This window comes from Pinus tabuliformis, chromosome 2_2 (assembly GCF_031772625.1).
Source record: "Pinus tabuliformis cultivar Carrire ecotype Pingquan chromosome 2_2, CPIR1, whole genome shotgun sequence".
Taxonomy (NCBI): Eukaryota; Viridiplantae; Streptophyta; class Pinopsida; order Pinales; family Pinaceae; genus Pinus; species Pinus tabuliformis.
Window position 1 is genome coordinate 72,751,628 of NC_142300.1, and position 13,123 is coordinate 72,764,750.

The 13,123-nt window shown below is 40.2% G+C and overlaps 1 protein-coding gene across 1 annotated transcript in view; it reads left to right on the forward strand.

Moving 5' to 3' along the window:
- The first annotated feature begins 1,448 nt into the window (after nucleotides 1-1,448).
- Nucleotides 1,449-13,123, forward strand: part of ELM1 (fission ELM1-like protein (DUF1022)) — a 159,415-nt gene continuing 147,740 nt past the window's right edge. Inside the window, exon 1 of the mRNA XM_089404303.1 lies at nucleotides 1,449-1,916. Coding sequence (XP_089260429.1) covers nucleotides 1,728-1,916 — 189 coding nt within the window. The 5' untranslated portion in view covers nucleotides 1,449-1,727. The remainder of the gene's footprint in view (nucleotides 1,917-13,123) is intronic.

The window sequence follows — 13,123 nt, forward strand, 5'->3', positions numbered from 1 at the left end:
TTGTCACGTGAGGAAAACCCAAACCACGTAGGCGAGGCCACATAACCGCATCTCCCCCTTAGATATCACACACACATGATATCTAAAGCGACACACACACACATATGCATGCCTCAACAATTATTTTATACCTAAAAATTATTTACTGAACAAAACATGAAATTTGTTGGAAAATGATTTCACTGGTATTTTAACTTTTAGAAATTAAATTTTCAATGGAAATAAAATAGGTAAATCAATCACACAACAACACAAAACTCTTCCCACCACAATCTTTCTTCACTTTATCTTACTCGGGAAAATTAGGGCCTAGGCCCATAAAGAATACACAAAAAATTCTCAGTTGCCTGGAACCTCAAAATCGACCCCTCTAGAAAACTAGCCCCAAGGAATTGGGCCCTCTTGAAAATCTCAGCCTTGGAAAATTGACCTCATTTACTAGCTAACTTGGGCCCTTTTTTGCCCTTCATACAACCCCTACACAATTGAGAAAAATTGGCCCTTGCATATTTCAACCCACCCGCAAAAACTCAACCCTCCTCTTCAGAAACTCGCCCTCCCTAAACTTTGCTGCCGAAATTTCCTTGCTGCAATCCTTTTCCCTCTCTCCAGTCTCAGAGTCTCTCACTCTTTGGATTAATAACTCGTTGGATTAATTTGGGTGAGGTCCAAGATCAAACCTAGTGACTGCCACCATAAGGCCAAGAGTATATCCAACAACTCGTAAGCCAAATATACCTAGAATTTATGACTTAGTAAGAGCCGAGACTCCATGAGGGCGGGGGAGCCCCCTCCTTGAGCCTTATCACAATGAGCCAAAGATGTCCCCTCATGGGATTTGAAATTGGGTGGAAAGGATAACATCTCAGTGTACCAACCACTTGGTTGTCCTACGAGGAGACACTTTTGTAAGTTTTAATAAGTAAATTCCTATGCATAGATAGATCCTCGTACAAAAAATCTTAAATTTAAACCCTGCCCCTTATTCACAAAGCCACAATGTGAACTAAATTTAAAAAAAATAAAATAAAAAGTAATAAATAGACTCCATTTAATTTATCATATTCTTTTCATACTTACTAAATCACAAACTAAATTAAATTTACACTAATTTAAATAAATATGAAATTTATAAAAACTATTTTCAAAATATTTATTAAAAAACCTTCATTTACTATAAAATTATTTATACCCCACTCCGTATTCAAAATTACTACTAAAATAATTTAATCGAGATAAACTTAACTTGCTTGTAATTTTGATCTTCAGCATTATTTCAAATAAAAACATCATCTTTTGGAAGTAGTGGACCAATCCATACATTTTTTTTTTTAAATTTCCCGAAAATAGAAAATTACTTAAAATTAATGTGATATCAATTTCACCTACAAAGTATCTTACAAGAAAACAAAACAAAGGCTAAAGGAGGTGCATATATATTCATGTGTGTGCGCTTTAGTTTCGCCACCTGGAGTTGCACGCCTCCTATTTTGACCATAATCTGCTTTTACAATCGCTGATTCACAAACGCAAACAGAGGCTTTGCAGAGCCGAGCGAAGACAGAATTAAAAGGCGAGCAGCAGCAGGGATTCCATAGACAGGAATAACCGAAGGACAGTCCTTCTAAACATCTTCCTAAAGTGCAGGGCTTGAAGAAAGGAAGTAAAGGGGTAACTGGGGGCATTTAGCTCTCAATTATTTAGGTCGTTAAATATAAAGGAGAGCAATGAGGCCTATAAGGCTACCAGAGCCTCCCGGCGCTTCGTCAGGTATGCCAGAGATTTTTGATAGCGGGGTGTCTAGCGTTGTAAGAAGGGCTGTCATAATTGGCAATGGTGTCCCCGGTGCTGAGAATCAGTGCATCGGACTCGTTAGAGCTCTCGGACTAACACAATCGAACACACATTCTATATTTGTAAGTCATCGTCTTGTACACCTTTTGTTGGTTTTCACCCCAATTTTTGGTTGATTTTACCTCTGCTTTATTCATTCACCGTATATACAACTCTTTTTCATGTGTCTATTTTTTGACTGTAGAGAAAGTGCAATCCTCAGGGATTGATTTGGGTCTATTTTTTCGGTTTTTGTTTTTTGTTTTTCTAAATTTTTTAGTTTTATTTTTATTGTATAAAACTGTATAATCCAAAATCCCCATTGTCCTGATCTCCAGTTAATCCAGAGTTTTTCGGGTTTATGATCTGAATTCAAAATTATAAAGGTCTTGTTTTTGTAACAAACATATTAATTCCTAAGAATTAACATAAAACCTGGGCTTGGGTTTGAATAAGATTTCAAAAGCCTGGTTATCCGCGCAAAAACATCCTCCTAGCAATGGTGACCCTATTAGGATTGAACTGTGAACGGCCTGCTATAAAAACTGATCGAACTCAGCTCATTTTGTCTGTTCGAATACTTAAGTTCAAACTAAAATGAATACGACACGAGGTTGGACCGCTGCCGAATCTGAACCAATTTGTTGCATTTGTACAACTGCTTCAAAATAAATAAGATTTTATAAATTGATTACTACATATCCACTTGGAATCATTATATTCTAAGGGTCCACGATATTACCTTGTATATCCATATCTCATAGCTTAGCTGTACTGGAAGATAAGTACTGTTAAATAATAACTATTTGAGTGCCATTGTTAGAGCCTTTGAGGAGCAAAAGTAAAACCATTGTTGAAAAATTCAGCATCGGCACAAAATTCGCGTTGGAAAAATGGGCTAATTAACTAGTATATATATATATATTATTTTTTTTTCTTTAATATTTTTTCTATAAATTTAAAAATATAAACCAACAACATCAAATAAGCACATTGGCACATAAATATGGCAAAAAAACACCAACATATATGTAGTGGATACCAAATGTTAAATATACATCAAAATTAGCATTGAACCTTGATAGTTGTCCATTCAAGATTAGTAAAATACAAAATTTCATCAAATAGTAAGAATCATCATCATCATCTAATCTTAAGGTCATGCCTTAGCTAGACACCAAATTCACGTATTAGACACCTTGCTTGTGGGTCATCATGAATCATTTATGATAATTAATCTAGCAGCCAGCGACTGCTTGTGGGTCATCTTATTGTAGGAGAATGCCTATTGGTAGAGATGGATGGTCATTGGTGAGTGTTTGACTTTGTGTACAATGTGGTGTTGAGGTTGGCACATCAACCTTCTCACACCTAATCTCTTCCTTAACCTCCAATGGTTGTTGGTCATCTTCCCCTACCTCTTGCCTCTGCTCCTCATGTAATCACTCAGTGTGAAAATTTGGTTGCCCCAAATTTCTATTGCAGCAACTGATTACGTTTCTCCTATTTGTTAATTACTGAACCAAATTATTTACTGTTTCCTACAGTAAACACTGAAACGAATACACTGCAACCTTCACCATTTAAATAAAATACGGAAACAAGAAACTGAACAAGAAAGAAATACACAACACATCTACACAATTATTTTTGGACAAATGTCCCCGGAAAAACCCAATGCAGGAAAACCAGTGCAGCAGCTCTGAGGGTTTTATTATTATGCAGTAGTAATTTCTGAATACAATCTCTGGATGCCTTCCCAACAATCCAATTACAGAGAATATCACTGACAGAGAGATAAGTGAGGTTACCTCACACTATCACTGGAAATCCTGGCTGATCCAGCCACTGAATGAATTGCCCTTGGCTGCCTCTGCGCAGTCACTACGTCAGCCCAACGTCACACCCTCTGGGGATAGTGTCACCCCTTCAGCTGATCGATTTGCTACCCAGGAACTTCGATTTGCACCTCCCGGTCTCACACCCCGGCTTCCGGCTTTTGCAATCGATTCCTTCAACAAATTTTCGGATTCCCTCTTGGCTTCTATGCTGCCTTTGCATGGCTCTGCGTCAGCCTCTCTGGCTCTATGCTGCCTCTGCTAGAGCTCTCTCTGCCTTCTCTGCTGAATATTCTCCGACCGGGAAAGATTTCCCTTCAGATACTATCCTTGCCCCTCACTGCAAAAGATCAATATCAAAAATCTCTCTGGCAGCTGCCCTGCTTTAGAAAATTGAACTTCTAATCTCCCCTCTGTGTATTCTCCAAGTGCCCCTCAAGCCTTTTCTTATATCTTTATGTTAGACAACAAGCGACCCAGATTAACTTCTAATCAATTGCTTAGATCATTTTGGCTTGATCCTCGTCTTCTTCTACAAGTTTCACCCATAGTTAGATTAATACCCTTTAATTATTTTAATTTCCTAAGTTTAGACTTAGGGTCCCATTAAAAATAATTAATTATTTTAATAAAACTGTCTCCGGGTGGGATTTCCCAAAACAATTTCTAGGTATTGGAGAATACATGTGTCTAAGCCTCCCTGCAAATTTTGAGACTTAAAGCACATTCGATGCTACTAGAAATCAACACTCCCTCTTAGCGAGGAATGTGCTCTAGCAATGCAACCTGCTGAAGCATCACTTTGTTCTGTAACATCTCCTTTTGCGTTGCTGATGTCTGACATCCTGTCCACCAACTACTGCGCAAATGCTGCATTTGTACTGCTGCTGACCCTACCACTGTCAACACTGCATCCGTACTGCAACTTCCTCTCAATTCTGCATCCATGCTGCTGCTGGCACTGCCAACTGCATCTGCACCGCAACCTTCTCCAACTGCTGCTGCTGCTGCTACTGCATCAACAATGGAAAAGCGTCCCAAACTACTGAACTAGTGTTCAGTATGATGCATCTCGCTGTTGGAGTCTGACTCTTTGAAGCCTCTGTGCTGCTGCTGACCTCTGCTCTGTGCCATCTGCATTGCTGCCAACTCTGCTCGGTCTCTAGTGCTACTAGCCATTGTAATTGTCACTCCTACACTCCTCTGCATCAATTGCCCCGGTCCATCCTACTACCTATGTTCTGGGCTCTCGTAGCAAGGAATTGATCCGAGAGGTGGGCTCCTCAAGGATCCTGCCCATCTGTAGCTCTTTCGAACTACAACTCTAAATCAGCCCACCTCCCTCCTAGAGGTATCTCGGCTGTCATGGCAAACTCATCCTCCTCGATCTTTGTGACTGCAACCTTTGGATCATGCTTCTCATCTTTGTCCTTCTTTCTGAGAGGACACTATGTTGTGTAGTGACCGAATTCACCACACCTGAAGCATTTGATCTTCAAGACATCTTTCTTCTTCTTCTGCTGGTCTTGCTGTCCCTTGGATGCGAGGGCTGCATTCTCTTCCTCCTACTTGGGCTTCGACCCATTGCTGCTGCTTTTGTCAAGTTTACACTTGACCAAGTCTCTCCTCAGCTCCTCTTGCTTAAGAGCTGCTCACTTTCCATCATAGTCTGGCAAAGTCGCCTTGCCCAGGATACTCTGGACAAAAACTTGCCACTCCTCAGAAACTGAATTCAGGGCTAGTCTTACCACCTTGGAACCTTGAGGTGTTGACCCCATAGCTGCTAGCTCGTCTCGGGTCTCCTGAAGCTTAGTAAGGATTGGATCAATGCGTTCCCCCTTCTGGATCTGCATAGATCTCATCTTCTGCTCCATGTACATCTTCCACTGCTCAGAAGATCCTTGATATAGCGTCGACAAAGCATCCCACATCTCCTTGGTAGTGTCTCTGCCAGCGATGTGATGGACTATATGATCTTTCAGTCCGTTGTGGATGATTCTCTTGGTCTTTGCCATTTCTCCCTTGTACTTCTTGAGCGGATCTGGATCCCTGGGCTCAGCTACCATGCTGTCGACGGAGATCTTGAGAAAATGCTCATCTAGAAGGCACGACATCCTTGCCTTCCAGATCACATAGTTGGATGCACCATCCAACCTATCATGATCTCTCAATCCACTGGCTGCCATCTCTGCCAATCGAAAAAGTCGAATGACCTCCTCTCTCCTGCTGCTACTTAGCAAATGAGAATTCAAATTCCCTAGCTAGGAATTCTCTGAGGAAGAAATTCCCTCAAGTGTCTCTCTTCTTCCTTCTGATGTCTTTTTGCCCAACAACTGCTTGTAGAAAACTGCGTCCCACCAAAAACCCCTCTTTGCTAAAGCTTCTATTGCTGCTCCCTCTGCCACTCACAAATTTCGATCTGGAAATCCTCCCTCTCTGTCCACTCACTCAGAGAGAGATTTATCACGAAAATCTTGCCCTCCTGGCCTGAACTGCACAATCCCTCTAGGGATTCGAATTGCTACCTCTGTAGGAATTTCGAACTCCTTTCTTCCTTCAGCGCTGGGCTCTTCCGAAACTGCTCTCTTGTTTCACCTGCAGCTTTGATATCGTGTGAAAATTTGGTTGCCCCAAATTTTCATTGCAGCAACTGATTATGTTTCTCCTATTTGTTAATTACTGAACCAAATTATTTACAGTTTCCTACAGTAAACACTAAAACGAATACACTGCAGCCTACACCATTTAAATAAAATACAAAAACAAGAAATCGAATAAGAAAAAAATACACAACACATCTACACAATGATTTTTGGACAAATGTCCCTGGAAAAACCCAATGCAAGAAAACCGGTGCAACAACTTTGGGGGTTTTATTATTATGCAGTAGTAATTTCTGAATACAATCTCTGGATGCCTTCCCGGCAATCCAGTTATAGAGAATATCACTGACAGAGAGATAAGTGAGGTTACCTCACCTTATCACTGGAAATCTTGGCTGATCCAACCACTGAATAAACTGCCCCTGGCTGCCTCTACGCAGTCACTTTGTCAACCCGGCGTCACACCCTCTGGGGATAGTGTCACCCCATCAACTGATCAATTTGCTACCCAGGAACTTCGATTTGCACCTCTCGGTCTCACACCCCGGCTTCCGATTACTGCAATTGGTTTCTTCAGCAAATTTTCGGATTCCCTCTTGGCGTCTAAGCTACCTCTGCGTGACTCTGTGTCAGCCTCTCTGGCTTTCTGCTGCCTCTGCTGGATCTCTCTCTGCCTTCTCTGCTGAAGCCTGAGTGTTCTCTGACCGGGAAAGATTTCCCTTTGGATGCTATCCCTGCCCCTCACTGCAAAAGTTCACTATCGAAAATCTCTTCGGCAGTTGCTCTGCTTTAGAAAATTGAACTTTTGATCTCCCCTCTGTGTGTTCTCCAAGTGCCCCTCAAGCCTCTTCTTATATCTTTTTGTTGGACAACCAACGTCCCAGATTAACTTCTAATCAATGGCTTAGATCATTTTCGCTGGATCCTCGTCTTCTTCTAGAAGTTTCACCTACAGTTAGATTAATACCCTTTAATTATTTTAATTTCCTAAGTTTAGACTTAGGGTCCCATTAAAAAAATTAATTATTTTAATAAAACTGTCTCCGGGTGGAATTTCCCAAAACGATTTCTGGGTATTGGAGAATACATGTGTCTAAGCCTCCCTACACATTTTGAGACTTAGAGCACATCTGATGCTACCATAAATCAACACTCAGGTGCCTCCCTCGTAACAGGTCTGTTACTGGGCACCCTCCCCCATATATATATATATATATTTATAAATGATTGTAAATGGAATATATATATATATATTTAAAATAAATACATTAACGTGAAGGCTTGAAATGGTTTCTAGAGTCCAAAAAAATAACTACATATCATAAAAATGTTCCCTTATATTGATATCCTCATCATTAGTGACACCCTTTACCTCCTCCTCTAGCCTCTCCCTCGATCCTCTGGGGATATCAATACTAGTGCTTGGTGATCTTGAACGACTTATGCATGCCTAGACACTTAGGCCTATGCTGAAGTACTTGCCCAAGCTACAAACATCAATAAATCTTAAGCTAAATGAGAGGAATAGTAGACCAATGACTAGCTGAAGTGGCTCCAACAACTAGCTTGAGTTGGCATGTGAATTGACTAGTCCTAAAAACTGCCTTGTGCAAAAAACACCTTACTAAATTTGTTGAGTGTTTTGCTTTAGGGATGTAGGCCCTGTCATGAGGATTCCAATGAGCTATTACATGCCCAATTTTGAGCTAGGGCAGTAGTTGTAGGACATCTTGAATAAATCACACATGTGAGTTGGAAATTGCCATTTTTTGCTTGCATGGGTGCTAGAACTCTAGCATTTTGCTACTTTTGGGCTCCGAGAGGTTGGCACATGTGATAGGAGGTTCTATGCATGATATGCAACTTAGATATACTTTGCCACCTTTTGCTCACACATTACTGTGTTCACATCCTCCTTTACTTATTAAATTTTGCTCGAAAAAACTTCTTTTGCCAAAATTTCAATGTGGCATGTCAACTATGCATTGTGTTGAATAAAATGAGCCTTTGTTGAATCTTTGACCTGGGAGCCTTGTGCATTGGGATCTATGAAATGCCTCTGGAAATGTGGAAAGGGCCAAATATGGTTCTGTCTCCAATCTACTTTGCTAATAATAATGAAGAATTTAAATATAAGTACCCTTGCTAGAAGGAGGGGTAACAAGACCCAATGTATGTCATTGTGGAAGAGATATACTGAAGAATGTCACAACAAATGACATTCTATTTCAAATTTAGAGGAATAATGGATGATAGAGGTGAGTCAACCCCCCAATGCCATTTCCTCTCTTCCTAGAAATATTTTTGATGTAATATGTATGTGAAGAAATCCATGAATAAGTCTACTGTCTGGAATTTACAATCATGGGAAATAAATTCTAAACAACCCTTCCATTCATTGCAAATCCATTTTCCTTGAGTTATCTATTAATAGATTTGGATTACGAATCCTGTGGTTTAGAAGATCATTTGTATGGCTAAAATCTTTTTAATCCTCGTGTTGTTTGGCTATTTGGTCACTCCAAAATTATAACTTAAACCTATTCTCTAGTTTTTTAAGGCTACAATGTTGTTATCTTCTTGAAACCCTGTCTGTGTAATCCAAGAGTATATCTAGTTTAGTGAGGGTCAAAATGGAAAAAAGTCGACCTCCGGAATAAATCAACACGGGTCCAGAAATTGAAAAAATCGTTAAAGTCTAGAGGTTTTTGAGAAAATTGGCAAAATTTTAAAAGTATAAAAATTTTCATTTAAAAAAAATATTTTTAGCCTCTAAAATATCCACAACATTAGATAAATGCATTGCCACATAAATATGAAAATAAAGCTAATATATAAGGTGTATAAGCAGTCTAGTGCTACATCACATATCAATAGTCAATCAAATCCCGAATCCCGAGTTCTGACTCTCAAGAGTCAAAATATCGATAAAAAATATAATAAATGTATATTGTGATTCATCATCACGAGTCATTTACATGTCATAAACTAATAAGTCATTGAGTTCCTCTGCCCCTTTGATGGGAATATGGAATGGCTTTGCCTTTTCCTCTAGATGAAGAAGCTCTGCCCCTTGGGCTACAAATGGAATCTATCGTCCTCTAGAAGCAAAAATAGGAGATTGCCTCTGTCCTCTGCTGCTGCCCATCCTAGATGGTGTCGCCTCCTCCTACTCCTCCTCCTCTTGTTGCTCTACCTCCTGTTCCTGATCCTCCTCCTCCTGCTGCTCTTGTTCCTGATCCTCCTCCTCCTCCTCTACCTCTCCCTCCCCTACAGTTGCTACCTCCTCCGCCTCTAGTGCCTCCAGATCCACCTCTAACCAATCAGGGACTGAGTCCATGATAGGCCTCTCAGTCTCAACCATCCATGCAACAATGGTGTCAATATGGTCCAATGAGATGGCTTCCACATCTGGGGTTTTCTGAAGTTGTCTCACCCACAATCGGAGATTGTAGTAGATGTAGACCATGTCATTGAGGGATTGGGGCTCCAACCTATATTAGGGTCATCGATTGTAAATTAGTACTTAGAAAATTTAAATATTAAAAATAATAAATTATAATTTATAATGAATTTAAAATTTTAATTCGAATTTTCTTTACCTGTTGCTTTTTTTTTGGTGTGTATTTTGTCAAATACACTCCAGTTGCACTCACACCCAGAGGAACTGCATGTTTGGCTGAGCACTCGAATGGCAAGCTTTTGGAGATGGGGTACTCTGCCACCATAGCTTGTCCACCAAGCATCTACATGTTAAAAGAAATAAGAGAAACATAAGAAAAAAGTTAAAACTTTGAAATTCTAAACTTGAAGTAAATTACGAAGAGAATGGATTATGAAATTTGAAAGTTGAAACAAATTGAAGCTTACCTAGCATTTTGGTCGTCCCATTCTTAATAGCCATGGTAAAAGCAAATGTGCCACTTGCCATGCTATATATCTCCATTTCTTTAGAAATATCTTCATGTTCTTGCTCAGATGTCACCATCTTCTCAACACAAGTGAAGAATCCATCCATCACCTCGGCATCAAATCTGAAACCACAAGAGTAAGAAAATGTGGGGTTGAGGTAGATACTTGCAACATGAATGGGGTGATGGAGGGTATTGTTCCATCATTGATCAATCACTCTCCAGAGCAACTATTGTTTCTCAAACCCCTCATCCCCCTTACTTTCATAATAGGCACGAACGGCTTCTTTGGTCCTATCCTGGCCTCATACAAGTAGCCCATTGCGGGCTTTTCTCCATTAACCAACCGAAGAATCCTTACCAAAGGTTCCGAAATAGCACACACCTCCTCCACTCCTGCCCAAAAGCTCTAATCATATGAAACTAGTCTGCAATGTGCATATGCCCTCTCCCACCGGCTTGTGGCTAACAAATAAAGCACATCACTCTTGTGAAAGAAACATGGTCTTCAAATCCCACATAGAATTCAACAGAGACTAAAGAGATATGAAACTAGTGGCAAATCGTGTAATGGCAGGACGTACCAACTCTTTGTTGTTGTTGAATCTTCTCATCAAGGCAAACACAAATGCATGATTATATATAAATTTTGTTATGCTCTTGGATGATTCAACAATATCTCTCACAAAAGGAATCTTCCCTACTTCCTCCAGCATCAAGTTAATACAATGTGTAGCACAAGGTGTCCAAAACAAGTTAGGATACCTTTCCATAAGCAACCTACCAACAACAACATAATTTGTAGCGTTGTCCATTATGACTTGAACAACATTTTGTGGACCGACTTCTTGAATGAAGGTGTCCAACAACTCACATAATAAATGTGCATCTTTACTCTGTGCAAATGCATCAACAAATTTCATAAACATTGTCCCCTTGGGACAACTAACCAAGAAGTTAAGAAAGGTCCTACCCTTCAGGTCAGTCCAACCATTTGACATCACTGTGCATCCAGTGCGTTCCCATGATGCCCTAAACTCCTCCAATCATAATGCCCTAAAATCCAGTTTGTGCAATCGACCTTTTCATTTTGAAGAAGAGGCCCTCTCAACTTTGCAAAGGTAGGGGCTTTGTACCCCATGCCAACAACAACAACATCAAACATAGCTTGGTAGAATGGATTGGTCTTAGCAACGTTGAAAGTAACATCACTCCATAGAAGACACTTATTGACCAGCCTGTCAGCTTCCTCCTTTCCCTTTTTTTAAGTGTCAATTTGATCCCATGTTGTGCACCAAGTGTGGTTCTAGGAACAAAAAAATATGAGAAAGCTGAAGGGTTGGGCCATGTGGATGTGGAATGTGATGTTGGAGAACCACTCTCACTTCCCCCCACTCCTACCTCTACAATTTGACTTTTTACCGCTGCCCTGTTGTCTTTTGCATCATCTTTATCATGCAGTTATTTAATGGCCTTCTAGATGATTTCTGGAGTTGCATTTGGGCAAAGTTACATATTTTGCCCCAGATGGAATTTAAATCTGTTGACACCCTCTGACATATGCTTGCCACACAACTTGCAAGTCAAATATTGGCTATTGACCGCTCCCCCCCGCCGCCCGCTCGCTCGCCCGCCCTTCCCTCTCGGGTACAAGATCAGGTTCACCATATTGCCACAAAGGGTCCAAATGCCTTGACATTTTGTTTGAAACTTTGAACTTGAATTTGAACATAGGGCACAAAAAAAATTGAAAAAAAAATCAAAATTGCCCATCACATAAGAAGCAAACATAATTGTAATTGCTAATTTAAAATTTTAAATGCTTCTTCTCACTCACTAAAGTTAATAGTGAACACACTCAGATTCGTTAAACAAGGGTTTGAATTTTTGAATTTTTTAAACATGTAAACAATCTATAGTAAACAATCTACGGTAAATTAAGTTTGAAACATTTTGATTCAAATTTCAAAGCAACAAAAAACTAAAAACAAGCTGATAGACAGATTTAAAAAACCATTTGTGTTACAAATACTCAGAGAGAAATTAAAATACATACCTAGCACCTGCAAATCGGCGCACTAAGATTCTCACGTTGAGCAGTGGACAAAACTCCAAATCCACGCCACAAAACTGGTAAATCTCTTCCTCTTGGGCAGTGACAAACACTTCCTCTCTCCACGGGCACGGATGGAAAATGTGAGAGTGCAAAATGAGTGAATTTTTCAGCCTTTTCCTAACTTATACGTGGCTCGGACTCTTGTCACAATTTTTTGGATCGAGTCCCGATGTGATCGCGAGTTTAATAATAAATTCCCAAGTTTATTACTTTTTGAAAAAATCGTGAAAAACTCGGCCGATAACATCGACAAGTTTAAAAAATCGTGAGTTGCCGATTTCATCATGATTTTATCGCGAATTTTTCCACAGAGATGAGGGTACCCCCCTCTAACCCAAGAGTTGACTCAAAGGATTCTTTCTGCACATTATGCCTTGGTATTGACCCATGTGAGTGTGGGAACAACACGGGGGACTTTAAGGGCAATGATACAAATGGACCTACTTCACTACAAGCAACCTAACTTTACACAAGATAGGCTTAAATGTAGAGTGCTCCAATTCTGATGACACATACCATGGTCCAAGGTGAGTATGTCCAACAAGCAAGGGTCTAAGGCTGGATGCTCCATGAAATGTGTCCAACACTCCTACCGTAGAGGCCTCCAATGCTAGAACGCTTTTGCCTAAGCCATGTGTACCTCTAGGTCCACCACACCTACATGATCACTCCTTAACCCCAGCTTCCTCGAGTCAAGTACAGGCCTCCATGCAAGCAATCAAATGTCCCTGTGCCATTTAGGGCTGATTGCTCTCCTCCAAGATGGCCAAAGCTTCTCCTAGGTAAGTTGCCCTCTTTCTCCAAAATAAGTCATCTTCCCAA